Source organism: Anarhichas minor, unplaced genomic scaffold (assembly GCF_050575085.1).
Source record: "Anarhichas minor isolate MPS153535 unplaced genomic scaffold, ASM5057508v1 ptg000011l, whole genome shotgun sequence".
NCBI classification, from domain to species: Eukaryota; Metazoa; Chordata; class Actinopteri; order Perciformes; family Anarhichadidae; genus Anarhichas; species Anarhichas minor.
The window spans coordinates 9,515,430-9,538,912 of record NW_027466457.1 but is presented as its reverse complement, the minus strand read 5'-3'; the positions used below and the strand labels follow the sequence as shown (position 1 = coordinate 9,538,912).

At 43.9% G+C, this 23,483-nt stretch overlaps 1 protein-coding gene across 1 annotated transcript in view; it reads right to left on the bottom strand.

Annotated features, from left to right (window-relative positions):
• reln (reelin) overlaps positions 1 to 23,483 on the bottom strand; it is an 88,317-nt gene that overhangs the window by 13,132 nt on the left and 51,702 nt on the right. Inside the window, exons 5-41 of the mRNA XM_076089946.1 lie at positions 21,988 to 22,020; positions 21,796 to 21,874; positions 21,583 to 21,679; positions 20,313 to 20,364; positions 19,096 to 19,204; positions 18,338 to 18,578; positions 17,940 to 18,085; positions 15,960 to 16,111; positions 15,747 to 15,862; positions 15,087 to 15,295; positions 14,441 to 14,569; positions 14,233 to 14,342; positions 13,931 to 13,997; positions 13,432 to 13,665; positions 12,129 to 12,290; positions 11,241 to 11,477; positions 10,885 to 11,077; positions 10,020 to 10,132; positions 8,290 to 8,427; positions 7,920 to 8,106; positions 7,016 to 7,221; positions 6,752 to 6,923; positions 6,336 to 6,542; positions 5,970 to 6,205; positions 4,778 to 4,935; positions 4,457 to 4,664; positions 4,262 to 4,338; positions 3,616 to 3,774; positions 3,300 to 3,494; positions 2,000 to 2,273; positions 1,759 to 1,899; positions 1,477 to 1,654; positions 1,253 to 1,337; positions 979 to 1,161; positions 658 to 826; positions 387 to 492; positions 55 to 281 (exon numbers count right to left, since the gene is read on the bottom strand). Of these exons, the coding sequence (XP_075946061.1) occupies positions 55 to 281; positions 387 to 492; positions 658 to 826; positions 979 to 1,161; positions 1,253 to 1,337; positions 1,477 to 1,654; positions 1,759 to 1,899; positions 2,000 to 2,273; positions 3,300 to 3,494; positions 3,616 to 3,774; positions 4,262 to 4,338; positions 4,457 to 4,664; positions 4,778 to 4,935; positions 5,970 to 6,205; positions 6,336 to 6,542; positions 6,752 to 6,923; positions 7,016 to 7,221; positions 7,920 to 8,106; positions 8,290 to 8,427; positions 10,020 to 10,132; positions 10,885 to 11,077; positions 11,241 to 11,477; positions 12,129 to 12,290; positions 13,432 to 13,665; positions 13,931 to 13,997; positions 14,233 to 14,342; positions 14,441 to 14,569; positions 15,087 to 15,295; positions 15,747 to 15,862; positions 15,960 to 16,111; positions 17,940 to 18,085; positions 18,338 to 18,578; positions 19,096 to 19,204; positions 20,313 to 20,364; positions 21,583 to 21,679; positions 21,796 to 21,874; positions 21,988 to 22,020 (5,785 nt within the window). The remainder of the gene's footprint in view (positions 1 to 54; positions 282 to 386; positions 493 to 657; positions 827 to 978; positions 1,162 to 1,252; positions 1,338 to 1,476; positions 1,655 to 1,758; positions 1,900 to 1,999; positions 2,274 to 3,299; positions 3,495 to 3,615; positions 3,775 to 4,261; positions 4,339 to 4,456; positions 4,665 to 4,777; positions 4,936 to 5,969; positions 6,206 to 6,335; positions 6,543 to 6,751; positions 6,924 to 7,015; positions 7,222 to 7,919; positions 8,107 to 8,289; positions 8,428 to 10,019; positions 10,133 to 10,884; positions 11,078 to 11,240; positions 11,478 to 12,128; positions 12,291 to 13,431; positions 13,666 to 13,930; positions 13,998 to 14,232; positions 14,343 to 14,440; positions 14,570 to 15,086; positions 15,296 to 15,746; positions 15,863 to 15,959; positions 16,112 to 17,939; positions 18,086 to 18,337; positions 18,579 to 19,095; positions 19,205 to 20,312; positions 20,365 to 21,582; positions 21,680 to 21,795; positions 21,875 to 21,987; positions 22,021 to 23,483) is intronic.

Genomic DNA, 23,483 nt, shown 5'->3' with positions numbered 1-23,483 from the left:
TTTCCCCTTGTTTTCATTTATGCATCTGCTGTTCAGGATGTATCTGGTCCTTACCCACAGAGGCGAAGCTTGCCAAAGTGAATGACCTCCCTCCTCCAGCCCTGAGTTGTACCAGGGAAATAGATGCTGGCAGGATGGAGCTCCGTGGAGCACAGTGAGGAGGGGTGGGGCCCACCGGCACACAGGGGCACCAAAAGGTGCCATGTGGCACCAAAGTCCCGTGAGAACTCAAGACGCACTGGGTGGGAGGAACTGCTTTCAGCTGTGCAGCCAACATTAATCTGGAGAAACATCAATATACACATGACGAGCCATGATTTATGTTTTGATTGAGTGTGAGTTATTGTTGCTTTGGAAAAGGAGTCATCAAGGCTGTGTTTGTGTACCTCAAACTGGATGATAGTGTTCTCATTTACGTCAATGTCCCTGGTGGTAATGGAGTGCTCGCCAAGCTCGCTGGAGACAAACACCATGGCTGACTCATCCTCCTCCCTGAAACATTCACACACACACACACACACACACACACACGCACACAAACACAGAGATTAGTCAAGGGTAAAAGCATCTTTTTGCAAGTTTTATCATTATTTGGTTCACAGATTAAATCAGAAACACTGTCAAGCCATTGTCAACATTAAAAACTGTTTTTCTTACAGTCCAGTCTTCTGGTAGGGACAGTAGAGGCCCGTGTTTCCCCCGGGGAAGAACAACCAGTTGGACTCATTGGGGCCTTCCTCAAAGCTGTCTATCACCATCGGTGGGTTGTGTAGGGAGCTGCCATCAATGATGAGATCATCTATGACCCACACCTCCTCTTTCTTACCTGAAGGATAACATATTTCGGAGATTGTTACACACTGATTCTACTGGTTCAGGCCGCACGAAGTGAGTGCATGTGTTGAAGAAACGGACAAGGTACGCAAGAGCACAGATTGTGTGAATTCTAGTGTGCAACCACACAATGTGTCCACTCACCGCTGTTGTAGGGCTGCCAGAGTCTGAAGCGGGTGGCGTTGGTCTGAGCGCTGGCTGGCAGCGGCAGGTGGAGGAACAGAGTGTCAGTGGAAGCTGGGAAATAAAACTCATCCAACATCAGCCAGCTGATTCCTCCGTTCACAGAGTACTGCAGCAGCACTGAATGGGAGCGCTCTGGGACACCTAGAAAAGCCCAGAAGAAAAACTATTATGACAACATCCTATTATGATCGAAAGTGCAGCTATACCAAGAAATAAAGAAGTTATATCTTACTTTTAGTGATGAATTTGAAGGAGAACTGGATGTAGAGAGTGTTGGTGCAGTCCAGATCCTGCGACACTATCATTCGCAGACCATCCTGCAAACAAACAGACGAGGATTACATTCTTTGTCAGCTAAGAGGAGTCAGTGATCTAAAGATATCAAGCTGTGTCTGTGTGATTTAACTGTATTGTTATTGCTTTGGATGTTTTCTGCATGGTGTTAAGGACCCATACCCCTTTGAAGATAAGGGCAGTGCCAGATTTAAGAGGCTCTCCGCTCAGAGTTCCCCTCTCTGCTCCGTACACCTCAGGCCACGTCTCCTGTTGCAGGTTCTCATTAAAGTCCTCTCTCAGCACAGATGGCAGGTGGGTCAAAGGCACACAGTGGGCCCCTCCATAACCCTTGTCACACCTGTGTGAAAGTAACGGTAACGTTTACATGAAGTCAGAAAATAAGTGTAAAAATGACGAAACGTTAGAATTCATCAGCTGAGCAGAGAAGTCTGTTTAACTTACAAACAGCGTCCATTGTCACACAGACCGTGTCCAGAGCACATCCAGGGGCAGCCAGGGGCAAGTAACACGTTATCTAGAGCCCATCCTTCTGCCCCTGGGGTGAAGTGGGTTTGGATCCAACGGAACCGAGTTCTGGGGGAGCTAAGGGATGCATAAGAACGTTACTTAGCTTCGGGAGTTCATGCACTTCCAGAAAATATACCAATACTATCTACTAATATTGGGTATAAAACACACGTACTTAGCAGCACTGGGAAGGTAGACGGTGATCCTCCTCCAGTGTTTGTACTGGGTCGAGGTATAGATGGAACTCTGAGTATAACCAGCGCAGCCAATGGCTGGGGGCACACACTCTGGGGTGATGAGAGACCAGTGATGACCGCAGTCTGTGGAGTACTCCAGTCGCACGCCATGGGAGAAAGAGGTGGACTTACTGCAGCCCATACTCAACTCAAATTGCAGGAATGACGAGCCTGACACCTCAAAGTCCCAGCTCTCTGCATATCTTGGCTTCTCTGCAGACAGAGAGAAAAACAAAGCGTCACACTTACAGGTATTTACTATAATCTGATTGTAGTTTACACACTAGGTTACCATGAAACAATATTAACTTGTATGTGCCTGGTTCGATTTTAAACTTTGATTCCGCCAAATTCTGTGGCCCCGCCGTTACCGTGATGAAATAGGCTCTGGGGTGAATTATGTATTTTGACCCTAAACAGAAAACAACAAAAAAAACGATTTTTCTAATTTCCACATCAATGCCACATGAAGTGAAAAGTGTACACCCAAAACACAAAGTCTAAATGCAAGTATAGCTTTGAAAATAGTAGGTATAGGAGTTCATTGTAAACAGGTACAATGAACTGTACAGGTTGCAGCGCATACGTGAACAGCCATAGAGTCTGACAATCAGTGCTTCCTGTTTTCACACAGGGACATGGGAGCTTTATATTCATAGATTTGTTGCCAAATGGATCCGGCTTTGAACGCTTGATGAATGGGCCCTGTTGTAATGTAATATTTGTCCAAAGTAAATCCGTTCACAGCTTGGTGCAAGCATAAATAACAAGCAGGATGTTCATTCAGGTTTGCTCTCATTAATAATGCAGGACTCACAGCGCCACAGCAAATTGGTGATTCAATTTCAGCCCTTTGTGTGGGTAACACTATGATTTCACCGTGCAGCCATCTATGTGCACACTTTTGCCGAGTATGTGAACATACAGTGTGTGGTGGTTTACTAGATGTGCATATGCATGGCTGTGTATATGCTTCTGCCACATCCTGCTGCACATTCACTTCAACACATTCACACTGGGCTGCTCACTGTGAACACTGCAGATTCGCTGGAGCAGTTGGGTGTGAAGTGTCTTAGTCAGGGGCCACTTGACAGTGAGTGTCGAGGGAGTTACTCCTTCACTGTCCATGCACACAGCTTTCTGAGCCAGTCGAGGAATTACAACACCCAACCCTGCGGTCACAAACCCTCTTCACTAAATGTATGTACTTATGAGCGGTAATGTTTTCGAGTAACTCACTATCAATGGCCTCGGAGTTGAAGGTAAGTGCTGTGTCCAGAGATAAACAGTCCACAGTCACTTCCCCACCCTGAATGCGGTACCAGTTGTGCCTCAGAGGCGTCATGCCGTCGAACTTGTCATGGAAACCTGTTCTGGAGCTGTCGTTCATACCAATCAAGACATCATCCAAAGCCCACTGGGCAGAGTGTTTCCCTGCAAGGATGGAGAGAGAGACAAATAAACATGTAAACAATGCTAAAGCTGTGATTTTAAAAATAATATTGTAATTTTCGGTGCTTTTCTGTAGTATTGTGCACCCTGATTATGCACTTACCCTGCTGTGGCTGCCACCACCGAAATACTGTGTAAGGGGTTTTGGCAGCAGGTGGCAGCTCGATGGTCACCACTTGGGGCTCTAGGAAGGAACTAAAGTCCAGCTCCCTGATGAACTGCCACTGGATACCATTGTTGGTAGAGAACTGGATAATGACGCCTATAATCACAGAACAAAAAGCAGAGTGGAGAGAACTTTTAGATGGGAAATCATTTTGCATAGATATGGATACAGCATTAAGTAAAGTTAACCGCACGTAAAATTAAAAATATAATTTTTTTTGAGATAAGCTGTTTAGGAGGCCGGCAGTGTTTTATTTGACATTGCAGGAACGATCAGACTGAGCCTTCAGCACTGCTGCAGGCTAGAGATCCACAATCTGCTGACTGGTGAACAGACTAGAACAGACAACACTAGACTTTGATTCGCCACTCGAAAAAAACACAGACACTGAGGACCAGATCTGAACCTACACAGCCTTGGCTCAATCACAGGGCATATCAAAGACAAACGGTGAGAAGGAACAAATGAGACAAGCCAGTGGTGAACTGATCAGATCGGATGTGGAGCTGCTCGTTGCACTGCACTGTTGAGGAACAGCCACATGAATGCAGCAGAGGGCCTTAATACAGCATGTTAGAATTACCTTCGTTGCGGGACCGAGGCCTGGTGCAAGTGGGCCCCAAACTCTTGCTGCCAATTCGGATGTAGAATTGAACCAACCTGTGTGTAAACGGGAACAACTAAATTTCAGTTTCACATAAAACAAAAAAACAGCCACCGATTGAATTGGTCTCCAGTGCGTCCAAATAAGAGATTTATAGGTGTGAATCCCCCTCACCGTGTGTTGGTGGTGTCTAGAGGCACTGTGCGTGCTTCTCTCCTCCCGGGACTACTGAAGTACAGAGCTTTGCCCTCACCAATGATGCCACATCCACCTCCAATCTGTCCCCCACTTAGGCTCTGCCAGAGAGGGCTCAGCTTCCCCTCAAAGCCCTCGGTCAGCTCTGTGGGACAGGCTACCGATGGGACACAACTATCCTGCTCCACTAGAGAATAACATAGGGAATCAGAAGGTATATTTTATAAAGATACATGGAAAATATTATCTATTTTATTGCTTTCAGTTTCATCGTTTTCCCTTCTCTATCTGTAATTGTACCTGTGTATCCCATATCACAGAAGCAGACTCCAGAGATACAATCTCCATGTCCCCCACAGTGGTTTGGACAAGGCTCAGAAATGTAGACCCCATCCAGGGCGAAAGGTGGGGCATCTCTGTACATGCTGCTCTCCTGGAACCAACGGAACCTGGTTTTACTGTGAAAATGAGGGGAAGGGGGTAAGGGAAAGAGCTAAATACAGACATTTAAATTGACCAGTCTATAACAAATACATATTCTGGGGCGAATTCACAAATAATGGCTTGTGTCCGCTGATAGCACCATGAATAGTGCATCATTTGCAACTGCTATCTGCCCCGTCTCAAGATCAGATTCACAAAAGATACTGTAATGACATTACAGCGCAAATACGTCCATAAAGTTTTGCAGCCGAGTGCAATTTTCCCTTCTTTTGCATCTGATTGCAATTATCTATGTGGCAAATTATAAATGAGCCTGAAGCCAATGAGTCGATTGTGAGGGGGGAGAATCAGCCTGAGCCAGAGGTCTTGTCAGGAGGGGCTTGCCAGAGTGCTACTTCCATCCAAACCTCCTGAAGGCAATTAAGAGAGAGGAAAGGGACAAATGTAAGCCCAGGATTTGAGAAAGGAGGGAAGAAATAATTTGTTTATTCATTTGTATAGTAATCTTATTTATCATTCTTTTTCTCATTTGTTTTTAAAAATCATATGTAGGAGAGCTTTATTCATTCATTTTGAAATTTTTTCAAAAATGTCTTTTTATCATGTCACTGCTTCCCAAAATAAAGGAGTTTGAGCAAACACCCCTTATAAATGCAACTAACCCCCAACTAACTCTCCGAAGACGCTAATAATTTCACTGTAGTTGTGTGTGGCTAGTAGCGCAGATCTTTATGAATTGGACTGTTTTTGCAAGGAAGCTAATTTAAATAGAAAGGGGCGGATTTTGTGCCAAATGTATGAATATCACCTCATTTAAATATGTGCAAATAGCACAGGAGCACCAAGATGCCATGTGATTGGCAGGGCAGTTTGGGGTGAATTTCACCCTTTGCGACTGTTTTTAAAAGATTCTTTAGTTTTGTTTCTGCAGGTTTAGCCGCCGCAAAAGCCCCACAATCCTTCTGTGAATTCGCCCCTCATGTGTCTGAGGATTAAAATTCCTATTACATTGTTGCAAATCCAATTGCATGCCTGTTACCATAGCTACCTGGCTGCAACATTGCGTGGTATGACCACAGTGACCCTGGTCCACTGTTCATAGTCTCCAGTGTTGTAGACAGTGGGCTCTCTAAGCTCACGACCACTGCCCTCACAGACACCTGCCCCTGGGGTTCCTGGGTAACAGCCCTCTCGGATAAGCGCCCAGGTGCGACCGGCATCATGAGAGTACTGCAGCATGACTGGAGCCGACGCGCTGAACTCTGACTCGCAGCCTATGTTCAACTAGTAGGGGAAACAGTGGACAGAAAATGAAAGAACAACTTAATTCTGGTTAATTGGTATTGAGTGCATGTTTTTTCAAAACTGCACCTTAAAAATGCCTTTCTAGTTTTTTAACTTTCCATGTGAGTACCTTAAACTGAAGTGAGTAGCGAGGGCGCAGGGCCAGGTCTCTGGTGACGGCCACCCTGTTCCCATCGGAGCGCCCAAACACCATGGCAGAGGGCGTTGAGGCACAAAAGCTGTTGTTGCTTTCCCTCTCCATGCCTTCATTACCCAGCATCAGCCACACACTCATCTGGTTCAGAGGGTAGTCGAATGCTGGCTTCTCGTAAAAGTTCTGTAGAGACAGAAGACACCCAAGTGTATTGAGGCGTTACAGGTACCAGTGTCTGCAGCAAAGCATATTTATCATAAGATAAATGGATACATTTTAGGGAAGATTTATGGCTGTTCTACACTTTCCTCAACAAGAAAATACATATATAATATCTCAAGATGAGAACAAATGACAAGTTAAAGGAAAAACTGTTGAAATAGATTCCTGACCTGTGGTAGAGTTGGATTGGCCATGGGGATGATGTGTTTCTCCCTCTCTGACAAAATGATGACATCATCGATTGCCCACTGGTCATAACCGTCCCCAGAGTGAAGAGGCTGCCACCAACGAAACCTTGTGCAGGGTGTCTTAGAGGCCAAGGGAAGCTCATAGTGGACAAAGCTGAGAAGGGAAGAAGAGACAGATTATTGACTTTTCTCTTCCGAAAATGCAAACCTCACAGCCACATTCATTTTCTTCTTCAGGTTTCTCACCGAGGCTTTGTGAAGTCAGTGAAGTACATCTCAGCGATGAGGCCCCAGTTGATGCCTCCGTCGTTGCTGTACTGCAGCAGCACTCCTTCCTCCCTGCTGTCTGCCTGGTTGCACTCGGCACAGTCTCCGCCCACCCGCAGGTAGAACTGCACAAACTCCGCCCATTCAGTGTCCAGGTCCCAGCTCACCAGCTGCCTCAGTCCAGCCTGACAACACACAAGGAATGATCACCGAGGAGCTGCAACACATACTGTTTAGTGTGTTGTTTTTTTATATTCCAAGGGTCACACTGTATCATGGCAATTTTTCAATGATTCAAATATTTTTTGTGTTGGGCAACAAACTCCTTAAATGGAAACTTTGTTTTGCCAATCCTGGAGGCTGTTTCCTGGTGACAGCAGCAATAAGTAGATAGTTCCAGCTATGTTTGCTAATTTGGAAATATGATGTGGTTGATACAATACAGAGCTGACTGAAAATTGCGTGGACCCTCCATCCAGTAAGAATAAATTATTCTGTAAAATCATGGAAGGATTAAATACAATCCATATGTTTTCAGGGTAGACGTAATTCAGAGGTCAAAGGTCAACAGTTTTTGGCAGGAAAAACTAGAATGTTTGCACAATCCTCTAAATTACTTATCACAACACCAAATGTGTTTACATTTATAATCTGGATCTGTATTTGCACCAAAACGTGTCCCTGATTTCTTTCTTAGAAAAAAAGCGTCATCTTAAGAAATTGTTAAAAAAGTTCTGGGATCTGAACCTGGATCTTCAACAAAAACATGGCATAGATTTCTCCCAAACTTTACTTTAATCTGTGGATGATGTCAACCTTGTTGGATACCTGAATAACAAAACAATTGACATTCTTGAAGAAGGCCAGTTAATAGTTGTTTTACCTTGCTGAAGTACAGGGACGATCCAGATGAGACCACCCCACAGCCAACGTCAGGGGTGACCACCTCTCCACCAATCACCTCCTGCCATGTGGCCAGCAGTGCATCCTGGGACTCAAAGTCAGAGAGTACACTGGAGGAGAGGGGGGAGGAGGGCTGGCAGTCTGTTCCAGAGAAACCGTCTTCACACCTACAAGAGAAGACAGTGGCCGAACTTCTTATTGTTGCTCTGGTTTCATCTCTGCTTTAATTAGAATCCCACAAACATCAATCAGAAGATATTTTTTTATGCCTTTGAGTTGAGTAATATTGAAAAAGCGATAAAGAAAATCCTTAAAGAGTTTAATGTGTGTGTCTGTGTGTGAAAGCTGACCTGCAGTGTCCGTGGTCACACCAACCATGTCCGTGGCACATGTTAGGACACTGCTGGCCGATGTAGATGTCATCCAGGGCCCACTCGTCCTGCTCTCCATAGTAGTTTTGGATCCAGCGGAACCGTGTGGCACTGGACCTGAACACAGAAAGTACACAATCACAAAAATAACCTAGATTCATACTATAGAAGCTGTAAGTGACTACTCCATTATAACTGTTAAAAAAAAAACACAATGTAAAAAGTACATAACATGATCTCATAAATTGACAGTGGTTGCTACCATGTCAACCACAGCATCATGTTATACTCCCTAATCTACTTCTTTACTGGGGATAGAGATTTGTGGATTTAGTGTTCTGGCAGGTAAAGATTAACCTTATCGCATGTGTGAAATTCTATTTACCTATGTGTGTGTGTGTGTGTGTGTGTGTGTGTGTGTGTGCCTGGGTTAATATCATCCTCACATAATCTCTGTTAAAGGTCGGCTGTGGATGTGAATGTGTGTGCAGTGTGGATACATGCTTGTGCACGTGAGTGCCTTGCAGTTTTGTGCATGTGGAGCGATGACGAATGGCTGTCAAAGTGTAGATAGTCAGGTATATTGGGGGTTTTATAGGAAGGAGCTTTCTTGGCTCGCTGCTTCGATGACCCATATCAACTCAGACCACCACCTGATCATACAGAACTGGCCACGACTATTTTATTATCATTTACTGCCATGACCCTGTGACCTCTCATCACACCCTGCGGGAGATTAGACCGCCAATTTATTTAGGGGCTGGGTGGCAGAATGAAATGGAGGTGGAGGTCACAGTGCTCCGTGTGGAAGGTTTATGTGATTGTTTGGGTTGATATATGTGCGAGCTAGGGCTGTAACAGAACACGTATTCCTCAGGAACTGGTGAGTACAGGATGACTGGTTCAGTAAGGGACTTGTTTCAGTTCTGGTCGCCCTTTAAACTGAAACATTACAGTGTTATCATCTTTATACAATGCAATTACAGGTTGTGTCCTAAATCACTCACTCATTCACTACTCCCTACTTACTATCTAGGGAGTTCTATGTAGATGACAATATAGAGGACTGTATAGTGAGGTCATCAGCAAAATGAAAAAACACTCACGGACACTCGGGTCATTTTCTCTGCGCCGTTAATTACATCACTGCTGTCCCACAATTAAAACGTGCCAGATCTATAATAAATACTGACATAATGTTTACAATATTATGTCATATTTATTAATTTGTTTATTATCTCTATTTTTTTCTTGATGATTTTCAAAATGAACAGAAGGAAATGTTATTTCTTGTTTTGCCATGTTTTGTTAGAGCATTTAAGGCATTTTGTATGAAAGAAAAAGTAATTTCATTGTTACGGTGCCTTAGTGAAAATTGATAGTAAGCAAAACATGTTCCATTTTTTTTTTATAGCAGAATATGATGTGAAATAGTTTGTGCACATGTCCCTGGCTGTGTATGGATGTGTGTGAGGGGTGTGTGTCTACGTATACTTAGCAGACATTAACAGTAATAGGTGCGGATGATTCCTGGTGATGATTCTCTTTTTCAGCTTTATGTTATACATCTGACTCAATCTCAGGTGTATTATGCTTGTTAACTACAAAAGATATGAAAGATAAAAGATCAGATCAGAGGACTTGATATCCCAGAGGGCACTTTGTGAATCTTGTCTTCTATGTCTATCGTACAGATGGGAGCTTCTTACCATGTCTTCTGAGGCAGAGACAAAGTGATGCGTCTCCAGTCTTTGAACTCTGATGGGTGGTAGACACTGGGAGCTGTAAACTCAGCGCAGCTCGTCATGCCAGGCAGACAGGCCTAGGTGAAAGAAACAACAGCTTTCATTAAAATACACTTTTCATCGTATACTCATTTGGGGGGGAAAGGCTTTGCTTAATGTTGATTACTCAGAATTCATAAAACAAAGTTTTTCATTTGTCACTGTGGACTGAGCCCCTCAGTGTGTGCATATAAAAGGCTAAGGCAGGATTACAGTATTTCTGACCTTGAACACTGGAACACAAGCAAGGATTAGAAGGACAGGACATTCAATGAGTTACATTCTGCAATTGCCAGATGACTGCATTTTCATGCACATGGGAGAATTAGAGAAAATTCACTGATGGAGGACTCATTACGCGCTATTCAATTCCAAAGGCAATACAAATCTTGGCAGATACGTTGGTGCCTTATGAATATTTATGAGCCAGTTGTGATCGCAGAAAATCTTTGTTGAATCATGGGAAGATAATCTGCTTGCTGATTCAAGTATTGCCATGTATTTGCTAATAGTAGGATGATAAAAAGTAATTGCAATAATTTCTCATCTGAAACAAAGTGCCACATTTAAAGACTCTCATTATTTACATATTATTACGGAGGCTGTAATGGGTAAATCAATATTCATGATCATGAATAAATTATACGTTTCCTTGTCTTTCTCGAGGACGACTTATACAAGTTTTAGTCATAAACAACGGTGTGAGCCTGGCCGTGAAAACAAAAAGGATCGGGTGTCATCAATCACTTAACATGGGGAACAAAGTTGACTGTGTGTTTACGCTCCTTACCTCTTTGACCAGGTGCCAGGTGAGGCCATGATTGGTGGAGAACTCCAGGCGGACCTGAGTGTCAATGTGAGGGGAGGGCTCGCGACCACAGCCCATGACCAGTGAGAACTGTACACTGTAGGAGGCACCGATCTGCATTGACTGAGTTTCCACATAACGAATACTGGACCCGGGGCTGGGCTCACCAGAGAAACTAGAGTAGAACATGTCAGAAGAGAGAATACCGTACTTAATATTATGTGTGGAATTGTTATGTGATTGTAGCATCTGATCACTTTTGTTGTGTAGGAATTAAGACAATCCAGGTAAAAATAATACAGTATACAGTATTTGTATCAGAACATTAAGTCTCCCACCTGAGGGTCCAGTCATGCTGGCAGTAGGGCTGGACATGGCCAAGATAGAAACCAAGACTCTGGGTGACGTCCAGCACGTTGCTGAAGTCGAGACTGATGGTGTTGAACAGCACAGAGGTCATGCTGATTTCATCCAGGGCCCACACATCGTGACCGCGACCTGAATGGTATGGCTGCCACCAGCGGAACTGCACGCCGAACTTACGAGCACCGGCCGGGAGTTCAACTGACACAATCCTGGTTGGGGGAAAGAGATTATTAAAACGGAGCTTTATTGACAATTAATGGCAAGTTAGCTTGAAGTAAGTAGTGCATAGTCACACCCGCACAAACGTGAGAATCGTGTATTTGGGGTTAGTATCCATAATGGCAAACATTTTAGCTAGAATTAATCACACAAGCTGACTGCACTGGGAATCAGACTCTGACTTGGATCTAAAGCCTGCATAATCGCAGTCTGTTTGGACAATGTTAAACAGATTTTTGACACAAATGCAGATGGTCAACATAACCAAGATTTATGAATACAGCATCTGGCATCACTCTTTTGATTCTTATTGCCCAATCTGTTCGCCACAAAGACCTTTCTTTCTCTTTGTCAAGACTGATTCCTGTATGTTGGTGTTTTGCACAAACATACTTGTTGAAAGAGTAACAACCTGCAATTGCACCTGCAGGTCAGATAGTCAGATAGTCAGATAGTCAGCCCACTTTGTCTTCATTACACACATAGACTGCTCTAACTGACTCAATGGGTCCCAGTGGCTTACACCTCCAGCACGCCATTAGCAGCGCAAATGTGTGTGTTAATGGAGTCTTAGTATCTCTGCGGAATCATGAGCATACAAGTGTCTGCACGCACACACACACTCTAAACATAAGAGGTACCTTGGCTCATGGAAGCCTTGGTAAGCGTAGTGCTGCAGCAGCATCCAGGTGATGCCGTTGTCTGAGGAGTAATGTAGCAGGACTCCCTCTCCTGGCTGGTCTGGGGCAGGACATGAGCTCAGGGTGCTGCGGCTGCCCAGGCGAAGCGTAAACTGTAGGTACCTGCAGAGAGTGAAAGCAAGAATATGAAGGACAATTAAAGCAAGAAGCAGTAGGGGCGGTTAAAGTGAGAAGGGGAGTGCAATAGCAGTTGGGACGGACATAGTGTAAACAAAAACAAAAATGACACAGAAAAAGAGAAGAGGGCAGGTTGATAAATGAGAAGAAGGAAAGGTAAGGTGACCAAGAGTCAGGAAGGAGAGGTGAGAGAGAGAGAGAGAGGGGGAAAAGGGTAGACAAACAGAGAGTCATGCAGAGTAGACAGGTGGGAGGGAGGTGGCAGGATGATGGATGAGATGATTAAATGAATGAGGGCAAAATTAGATGAGAGGAGGTGGAAGGAAATAAAGAGCAAGACAGAGAGAGAGAGAGAGAGAGAGAGAGAGAGAGAGAATGAGAACCAGAGTTCACATCCATGTGTCCGTGTTAACTGTACATAGTTCTAAAGTAGCACGAGTTTCCATCCTTTTATGTGTTCTTCTGTTTTGGCAAACATATTATCATCTATACTAATGTAATATTTATTGTAATTCCCATCATCTTTCTCGGGCTGCCAGTCACCCTCCAGCTCTCTCTGTCCTTGGCTGAGCAGTGCCTTCAATAACGATGCTGTTTCCTCTTTCAGGCAGCTGTTCACTCAATCAGCCAGGAAACTGGCATTAAATATGGCCATCAGGTGGCACACTGAGAGCTGCAACAGGCATAATCAATCTAACACAGATGCCATATCTAACTTCACCGTTCCCTCTCTATCTTTCTCCCTCACATTTCCATCCTCTCTTTTCATCTCTCCTCTCATCTGCAGTCCCCCCCCCCATGATCACAATCCATCTCCAGCATAGGGACCCAGAGTATGAGGGAAAGAGGGATTGATGAAGAAGGAGTGTGGATAGCTGACTGGCTGGAACATTTGCAGTATCAATCAGAAGTAAAGCCAGATGATGAAGACAAGCCAGAGTTTTACAAAGAAATATTTTTGTGGCAAGATCAGCAGATTAAAAATCGGCTTGTGTGCATGCCGAACATGTTCATGTACAAGTTTATCAAGAGCGTACATGTGAGTTCCCTCATATCTATGTTTGTGTATGTATGTTTTTGTTTTTTAAACATTCATGATCCTGTTCTGTATCAGTTCCTTCATTACCTGGCCTGGGAACTGTCCAGTGGAGCGGTAACCAAGTGTCTCCTGCTGTCTCTGTTGAGGACCAAGGCCTTGCCGCTGGCCAGCACCCCACAACCAAAGCTGACCTCAGCCCCACGAAGTGAGGAGAAGCTGTGGTAGGAGGAGAGGCGTGGGCTGGAGAAACCCTCCGACAGGAAAGCCGGGAAGGTCTGGGAGGCAAGCTCACAGGCTGGACCACTGAAGCCTGGGTCACATCTGGGAGGTGGAGAGAGAGTGACGAGGAGAGGAGAAGAGAGGAGAGGTAAGAGGGGAAGACATGACACATTAAAATGAGTTAAGGATATAAACGAGAAAAAGAAGACAGTGATAATGAAAATCCATTAATAAATCATAACCATAATACAATTTGATTAACTTTGAATGGTGATTGGTGCTGGAAGGCATACGGTGGACAACGAGCAGACTTGTTTTGAAGGAGAGACATTGGATTTATTTGGTTTAATAAAAAGCAGATCCTTACTTGCAGCCTGTGCGGGAACAATGTCCTCTCCCAGAGCAGAAACGAAGGCAGGCTGGACCAAGATACACTGAAGCAAAACACAGGCATGGAAATTACACAATTAGATAATTAAATCAATTTATTTTACTGCAAAAATATACATTTTTGGATACTTAGATAAGCTGTAGTAAAAAAATGTCTGCGACCCTAAACATATTCTTATGGAGGAGGTTTTGGAGCTCAAGTTTGGGGTCAAACTAAACATAAAAACAATGGGTTTATATGGCACTGAGCACCATGTGAGCTGTATGTATAGTACTAACCATTGTCTATAGCCCACATGTTGCCCAATCCAGTGCCAGCCTGTTTCCAGCGGAAACGTGTCGTCTCTGTCAGGGCAGCGTTGGGCAGAGGGATGGAGATTCTGGTCCACCTGGAGAGACAAAATACAATATGCATAAATCCAAATTGACAGACTGATACATACGTATAAGTACAGTCACACACAAATATCTGCAGACTCATTCATACCCGCTGTAGTTGTCAGAGGAGTAGATGGTGCTGTGAGGTAGATGGGGTCCAGCACAGAGCTCTGGCAGACACTCGGTGTGGAGCAGAGACCAGGAGCGACCGTGATTGGTGGAAAACTCCAGACTCACGCTAATGGGAAACAACAGATGTCTCATCTCAACATTTATTTTTTTAAATAAAGTAAAATGACTCAAGTGCTCTAATTTAGATTAGATAAGAAAAAGTAAATGATGTCTTCCGAGACTCCATTGTAAAGCCTGTCCCTTTACTCCCCATTTAAAGCATTTGAAGCTTGAAATGAGTGCAAGAGTTTCAAATCTGGTGCATTTACAGCAATGTTTTTATTAATGTGCCCCGTCCCTTATCAAATAAACACGATCTTAACAAACTCCTTAAAATTTCTTATTCTTAGAGACCAATTGATTTCAGATTTCTCTAGATGCGAGAAACATTTAAGCATTGTGCCCTTAAGTTCTCTTTGTACCATTAACCCTACCTGAACCAAAATAACTGAGTGAATCAAAGGTGTCTCACTTGGCATGTAGAGTTCTCCTTTGTTGCAGCCCAATTTCGTGATTTTGACATGAAAAGTGAGAATACTTTCACATAAAAGCACTGCCTAACCTAGTTTTAAAATGTGTCACACCTGTTGGCAGGCTGGTAGGAGCCACAGCCGAGGTTGACGGAGAACTGAGCAACATGCGTGTGGGTGCCAGGCAGCACAGGGAGCAGCTGCATGAAGTCCACAGCCCATACATGGCGGTTGGCACCCCCATGCGACCGCTGCTCCAGGCAGAACTGGGTGACTGTTGTTTGTAGCTCGGTGGGCAGCGCCACCGATACCACCGCAGGAGTCTGACATAGGAGAAACAGAGGATAGCATGAACAGATCAGACCGGAGGGAAGATACTAATTAGAAAATAGCGAAAAACCATCAGTATTTTTACAATCAAAATACCCCAAGGCTGAAGATGATCTTTTTAAATTGCTTGATTTGTTTGACCAACAGTCCAAAACCAAACAATATTCAGTTTGTTATTAAAAAAAGCAGCAAAACCTCTCAGATGCTGGAACATGCTGGTAAACATTCAGCATTTCTGCTTAAAAATGACATAAATGATTGTGACCTGCCGAACACAAATCTATTAATCATCCAATAGTTTCAGCTCAAATGGAATGACTGGGAATGTGAATGCACTGGTTCAGGAGTTAAGCATGTTTCTGTGAGAATGACAGAGTGACTTTTCAGAAGTCACATACTTTACACACAATCAAAAGTTATTCCAAAGTTTTGATTCTTTAATACCCTGTAAGAAGAGTAAGGAAGGGTGTCGAGGGCCACACGTTCCCTCCTGCCTTCAGACCTTCCAAACAGAATCACGTCGTTCTCATGAGACTCTCCTGGATCACAATCACCACCACCTGAACACAAACACACCATGTTTATGCAATGTAACATACTTGTGTGCAAATCTACCATTGCTTAAGACAAATAAATGGGGGGGGGGGGGTTCCGTACCCATGATAAAGTAGAAGCGAAGGTTTCCATAAGACGTGGTGTCGAGGTAGGGGGTGCACACTCTCCTCCGGCCCTCTTTCTCAAACACTAGTGTCGAGCCCGACTCAATCTCTCCACACTGGGTCCCGTAGACAGCTCCATCTATGTCCCAGCTGGGTAATAAAAACAGACAGTGAGGGCAGGTTCAGTAAGTAAAAGAAAATATTCATGGCAAAAAGTTAGACATTTATATATTTAAAATAAGGGGTACATGAAGTATGTGCCAGTATTTCAACAACATTAATAAGAAAAGAAAAATGTTGAATTTAAAAATTCAAGCAATCATGCCAGAAGATGTACTACTCGTAAAAATACATAATTAGTAGTGCAAACTCATATTTTTCACAGTAAGATGGTTTATGGCCTGAATATAGTTTACAAGTAACAACAATAAATGCTTGAGAGTAAGTTTAGTTAAAGAAGGAAAATAAGCCTGAAAATAACAACGTAATGTGAATATGTGATTTACAGTCAAGTTAATAGAAAAGCAAACAGAGGCGCTTCATTTATTGCTAAATCTTAAGCACTTAACCTTCGCCAAATATTAACCCCAAATGAGACTTAATCGACCTAGCAGGGTGCAAACACCTGCGTTTATAGATTGCCTCTTTAAAACAGCATTTCCCCCAGGAGTATTACTCAAGTCAGTAAACAGTTGCCATAATTTGCAACTTGCCAGTAAACAAACACACAATGCCAGTAATACAGCATAAATCACCTGCAAGAGGACTTACACAGGAAGGACAGGCGCACACACACACACACACGCGCGCAAATACCGACACATATTTCTGCACAGTGGAGAGAGGATCCTCATTAGCAGTGACAGAAGTTAACTCAGTGTGTCAGCCCTCTCCTGTGTTCCTCTACCTCCACTGCCTCTTTCTCTTTCGCTCCCCTTTCCTTTCCTTGCGTCTCTGTCACGGCCACTATTGGGTTAAATGACACTTAGTGGAGAGTAGCCTTAACACAAGCAAAAACTCTCCCCGTGTACCTCACACATGTGTCAGCCCATGACGCCTGATAGGTGAGAGATAGCATGCAGTGTAGCCTGTTGGCATGCTGCAGGAAGGTGTGAGGGTGCGGGGCGGCCGCAGAAATACCCTCCTGTTTTAGAGGCTTCTCATTAATGGAAAAGCGTACTGACAGACCTGGTGCATGAGGTCTGTTAATGACTCTCTGGCAGTAACGCTATCTATCACCTCCCTTCTTTTATCTCTCTGCCTCTTGCAGTGCCTCCGACTGTGTTACCTTGCTGTCCGCTGTCCAGTATGTGTTTGAAAGCAAGAGTGTGTGTGTGTGCATGTGTCTCACTCTGAACAGATGGACTGCTGTCTCTGTAGCAGTCAGAGGCATGGCATTCACCTGTGTCAGCCCCCATGCTTGACTTAAACTTGTGCAACACGCTGCATGTCGCATCGCTTGGCAATATGACAAGTGACAGGTGTCAAAGCATGTGCAGACACACACACACACACACACACACACACACACACACACACAGAGAAAGACCAGAGCGCTGATATGCTACCAAAAATAAACTCTCTGTGTTAACTCTCTCATTCCCAGCTATTATATGGCCTGGTGTTAAATCATTGCATCAATTATCATCCCAAACTGACCCTACATTCATTAAGGATAATGTTTTTGTGGGTTTGAGTTGGCTCAGTAAATATATTGTTCTTTTAACTCCATGAAATACGACTGCCTCAGGTCCGGCAACCTGAAAATCGGTATAGATTGGCATTTGATAATGTCGTACTACAGGTTTTTGTTGTCTTTGTAAATGATTTAGTTTAATCTAGTTTGACCTTTCCCTGTAATTGTGTTGTTGTATTTCATGGTGTTCTTATGTGCAATTGTAAATTGTAATGTGTAATCTGTTCAAAATGATGGCATAAAGGGGGTGGGGGAAGAAATGAGACCATCATCTTGGCTTACTTCGACGGTGGGTTTTCAAAGTCTTCCTCCCAGTAGCTCCTTCCCTCCTCACGATGCAGGTCGATGTCTCTGGTGGTAGCAAAGCTGTGGCCCACTCCCTCACCGCCATGGAAATACAGGGCATTGCCCTCGGACTGACAGGCATGCTGGCAAATAACAACACAGGCGTTAACACATGCAACAGTTTACCACTTTTGCAGAGCAGTGTCTTTAATGTGGAAATGTGTTTCTCTTGCTCCTCATATGATATTTACTCTGCTTTAACATGCAGCAGAGCAAAAGTTGAAAAGCTGTCTTTCGGGCAACAGCCAGTTTATTCATTTGACTGATCATTAGGCCATCTATCATATTTCTTTGTCAATGAATCCATGTAAATGTACACTGATTTATCTGTTTACCTTGACGGTAGCTCCAGGGAAGAAGAGCCAGTTGGCAGTGTCTGGAGGGTCCAAGTTGTCCTCCATGAGGGGGGCTCTGTGGGCAGCATTGAGCAGCAGCACGTTGTCTAGCCCCCAGCAGGACTCATAGCCTTCGGGGCCATGGGGGACCTCCTGAGACCAGCGGAGACGAACGCCATCCGCCTTGGATTGATGTGGCAGGGGAAGCAGGTGGACGACGGTGCTGCTGTTGGTAGGGGCTCTGGAGGAGAAGCATATAACATGAGGGTCTTGTGTGTGATGGCTGTGTTTACGTAATTAAGTGCTACATGTTTATGCATTAAATAATTATCATTAATCATTTAAATGAGGCTGAAATAGCCACATATGGAGAGACACTACTTGTCCTTATGGTGGAGTGAAACTGAGAGAGAAAGAGCAGCTTTCAGAATGTATTGGAAGTGTGTTAGTAGTTGATTTATGAGTGTCCACACAAAAGTATAACTTACTGCAGCTAAATATTGTAGTTAGAAGACTGCATCAATACATTATGCCTCTGTTCTCCTCTCTGAGCTGACTAAACAGAGAGAGGCAGCGATAGAGGGATGAAAAACAGGGGGATCATAGAGAAACAAACAGGAGAGGAATGACAAATTGAGAGGGGGAGGTGTGAATGAGGGAAAAAAAAAAGAGAGGACGGGTGTTCATAACAGATGGAAGGACTGTGGGATGGACGAGGAAGGAGGAAGAAGAGGAGAGAGAGAGAGAGAGAGAGAGACCTGATCTTCTCCAGTGTGATCCAGTCATCGGAGGTGTTGGCGTTACCACTTAGGCTGTATGACACAGTGATGCTGGGGTCTGAGTAACTGAACCGGCAGGAGCCTGAGCCTGGGGAATATAAATGCACACAGAGGACAGACATATATGACAGTTAACACTCTTGTTGAGGGAACAGCTTCTGAAAGTGTTAGCTTGTTTCCTTTTTTTTTTTCCAACAATTGAATTTCATCAGCAGGGCAATGATCCTTAGTAAGCCCTAAGGGGCAGCCAGGCCGGGCGTGATGGCTTCTTCTGACTGATTGCTCCCACATTCCCCCTTTAGCCAAGTGGAAAATGACGTCTAAACGGTGTCCTGGTGGAACGAAGAGATCAGCAGCTTAACAGGGCTGAGAGAAGTATGCAGAAGTGATGGGAGGAGCTGATGTAGGACCAGATACTCTATAGCCATCTGCAGCTTGACACTGTTAGTACATGTGTGACCATATTCTTGTGTGTTTCTGCTAGACAAGTTTGTGTGGGATCAGACTCTTTTTTTGCGCCTTTAAAATGTGGGTTTGTGAGGGTGCTGTGGGAGCTGGTGGGGTCAAAGGTGGCTAATGGACGAAGTAGGCTAACCCCCACATCCCAGCCTTTACTCTCCTCTCCCCTGCTCTCCCCCATCTTCTACACCACCTGACGGTGTGCAGCGTCCACGTCCTGCCGTGCCGGCCCATCCCCACTGAATACAGTCGTGCATTAACCTGCCACCACTTCATTGCACTGCCCTACTGAACTTCTCCATACACAACACTACTGCATCACAAACTCATATTAATGACCTGCAAACAAGAGCACAGCCAGACAGAACGAGAGATCAGACAAAGGAGGGGTTGTCGTTACAGTATGTGCTCTTATTTCCTGCCAGTCATGTTCGCATGAGAATTGGTGGATACGTGTAGTGGACATGAAAAATACAACATGACACATTCTCTAAAGACTCAGCCATGACCTTCTGGGTGTCTTTCCAGAATATTTAAAATAATTCATTCCTGTGATAGGGGAGGCAGAGGGAAAAAGAAACACACTGGCAAGAAACGGAACAAAACACGGTGATTTCCTGAGGATGACGACGTGATCTATTGTCCTGGCTGCAAAACACTGTTGCACACAGAGTCTAAGATATCTGAACAGTGTCGTCATGTATTGTTTGCAATGTGTGTAGAGATTTAATACTCACCCAGGGCAAACTGCAGGACTGAAGCTGTGCTAGTGTTGAGAGGTACAGTGGTCTGGGGAAGATACACACAGTTATCACCCATAAATAATCTCAATCATAAATCAAAATTATTTACTGCACTTAAAGTGTGTTTAACTTAATACCAAGCTGAAAAGCTTTGTTTTGTTGATGTTTTCAGGTTAAAAGTTCGAAGTCTGTTGCACCTGTATCCCCAACGAACAATGTTGTAAAGTGTTTTCAACATATTGCCACATCTCTGCAGAAGGGTGAGGACTTCAACCCCTGGAGGTGAGTATAACATATAGAAAACCCAAATAGACTAGAAGTGTGTGTGTGTGTGTGCGAGAGAGAGAGAGTGTGAGAGACGCAAAAGATAGGCTGTGTGCACATAAATAGACGTTCTCATTGTCAATGATATTATATTTGAGCCGTTCTGTGCAAACGTTTCTGTGTTTCTGGATGTGCACGCTTTGTGGCACTTGACAGAAGAGCTGCCAGGCGGCGGCATCAAACAATTGGAACAGTGACAGACAAAGCAACTGTTTTTCAGAAAGGTAGATAGACTCATGAGGCACTGAACACGTCTCTGCTGCTGACCGGCTTTCATCTCTTACAGAAAACGAAACAGTCTGAAATCAACTTTGTAAAGATAGAAAGAGGGCATGAAATGGCTTGATAAGCCATTATGAGTGTATGGGTGTGTGTGTGTTGGCATTATTTGTGTGTGCGTATGTGCCAAACTGCATGTCAGGCAATATCCTGACACTACTGTACTTCACTACTGTAAAATGAACATGGGATGATATTAAGTCCCTTGAGCTCCTTCTGGTTTCACTTTCAAATGTAACATCATGCGTTACATTCTGTAAGGTCTGTGTTCTGCAGCGGTTTGAGAAGTTAGTTTTGCAGAAATATTTTGAGTTAAAGTTGTCAGATGATTAAAAAAAGCTGCTATATACAAAGTTGTATAACCCGCTGACACAAATAATGAAAATAACTGACTAGATATAAATAAATGTTTTTGTATTTCTTACTGATACTTTAGGTATTCATTTCAAGGCAAAATCCCCTTCTTTGTTAGAGAGGGTAGACATTTGTGCAGAGCTTATAGAGATGCAGATGTTAAAACATTAGATTCTACTGTGGTCACAGCTCGCGTGCTGTAATTTACTGTAGCTGTGGCTGTGGCTACCCAGTGGTTGGTGTGCATGTATGGTCAATGGGCCGTAAAATGTACAGCGGTGGCAGTGTGGTTAAACATGGCAGTTACCAGCTCTCGTTCTCCAAAGGGCTCACAGAAAGTGACCGCTCTGCCATGCATCAGTACACCACACTGCTCTCCCACCTCACAGTTACTGCACTCAGACCTGTGAGGAGAGGAGAGGAAACTGAGTTGTAACAAAAGCAAGTATCAAGGGAGCGCAGATTTAGAAAGTGATTGAACTCTTTGAATTACAAGAAGAGTCGGAACATTTTCACCTACCAGATGCTCGGGTCCAGCTCTCCTTGTAGGTTAGAGTCAAAGTCGTCACGCAGCACAGCGTGTTTTCCATGGAGCTCCACTACACAAAAACACCATATGCTCACAGTTAGGCACAGTCTGTATGATACCTTGTATTTAATGTTGCAATTACCTGTGTGGTTATAGTATCCAAAGAAAAGCATGCAGGCTCACCAAGACTAGGCCTCAATGGGGACTCGGTTGGAGCTGAAACAGAAACAGAGAAGAAGAAAGGAAATATTGTGAGTTGTTCTGTAGCAACATCAAGTATGCAACATTGTTTTAGTAGACAGATTGAGAGCTGTGGAAGTGCATGTATGAACCTTCATGTAACTTTTCCTATCAGTGCAGTTTTGCATCGTTAACTGTATGGAAAAAGTATGTAATAGTCATTACGTGCAGCGAAAAGGGCCCATTCTTAAATGATCTCTGAGTGTCCTGGCCGGCCACGGCTGCAGTCTCCTGGCTGCTGATGTTAATTCCGTTCAGTAATGAAGGGCCGGGCGGCCATGATTAACGGTTCAATGCCAATTAACCGCCATCCACCCCAGAGGCGCCTGTGTGCTCTAATCTGTGGCCACTGCCTAGCTAACACACTCAACCATCAATCTCTCCCAGGGGATGCACAGCTCCGAGAGGAGGAGGCATGTGAATGGAGGGGGGGGGGGGGGGGGGGGGGGGGGGTAGTGAGTGTTGAGACTTAATGAATCAAACATGGGTTTTAGAAAACACACTGGCTCTGACTCAATCACTGAGAACACTATAGAATACAGTCTGCATACACATTTTTTAAAAATACCATAAAGTTGCAAAGTACTGTATGAGTTTGACCTTCGTTCTAGAAAAGATGGAGGAGCTGGTGAGGTTTAAAACGTAATAAATCAAACTGAGGACATTTTGATAGATTCGTTTTTGGTGTTTTATTAGCTGATGCACACAGACAAAAAGAGACAGGAAGGGTGTGACAAATAATGCAGTTTGGTGGAAGTCATATACTTAAACTCAGACAACACAAAGTTGATAATCAAACCTTCCCTTCTGTATATTTAAGATTCAGTTACTTAGAACATAAAGCAAAGTGCCCCTTTGTTTTATCTCGATAAGAAAAATTTCAGAGCTTACGTTGCTCGCCCATATTAGAGAATTTGAATTTTAAATTGTTTCGTAATCAGTCCCTGATGGGTTTGGCATTATGGCTTTAACCTTCGTGAACATGTGACCCTTCAATCCCTTTGAGCTTCTTTACTCTGCTCTGGTAGTTTTTTTTTTTAAGACAGCCTTACTCCAGACAGAAGAGAAGGATAATCTGCCGCAGTATTCTCCATCCAGGATGAGTCCCACCTGATAAAACACACTAAGATAACACACTCATTCAAAAGTTTCGTTTCAAGTAACTTCAGAGTTTCTTTCAAACCTTGCAGCAGTTTTAAAATTTCCTCTGAGAGAGGGGCTTACATTTGAGAAGCCCACCTAAAACCCCTCATAAACAACGGAGCATGAATCAAAAGAGGAGGGATTATCAGAAAAAGATTTCTTACTATCGTAATGGCTCTGCAAATGTCTTTATTTGGAGCTCAAGCTGTAATTTCCTCCCATTGGATCCAAATGCCGGGCACTTAGAGATGGATTTACTATTCACAGAGTGACGGAAAAGTTTCATGCTGACGCCA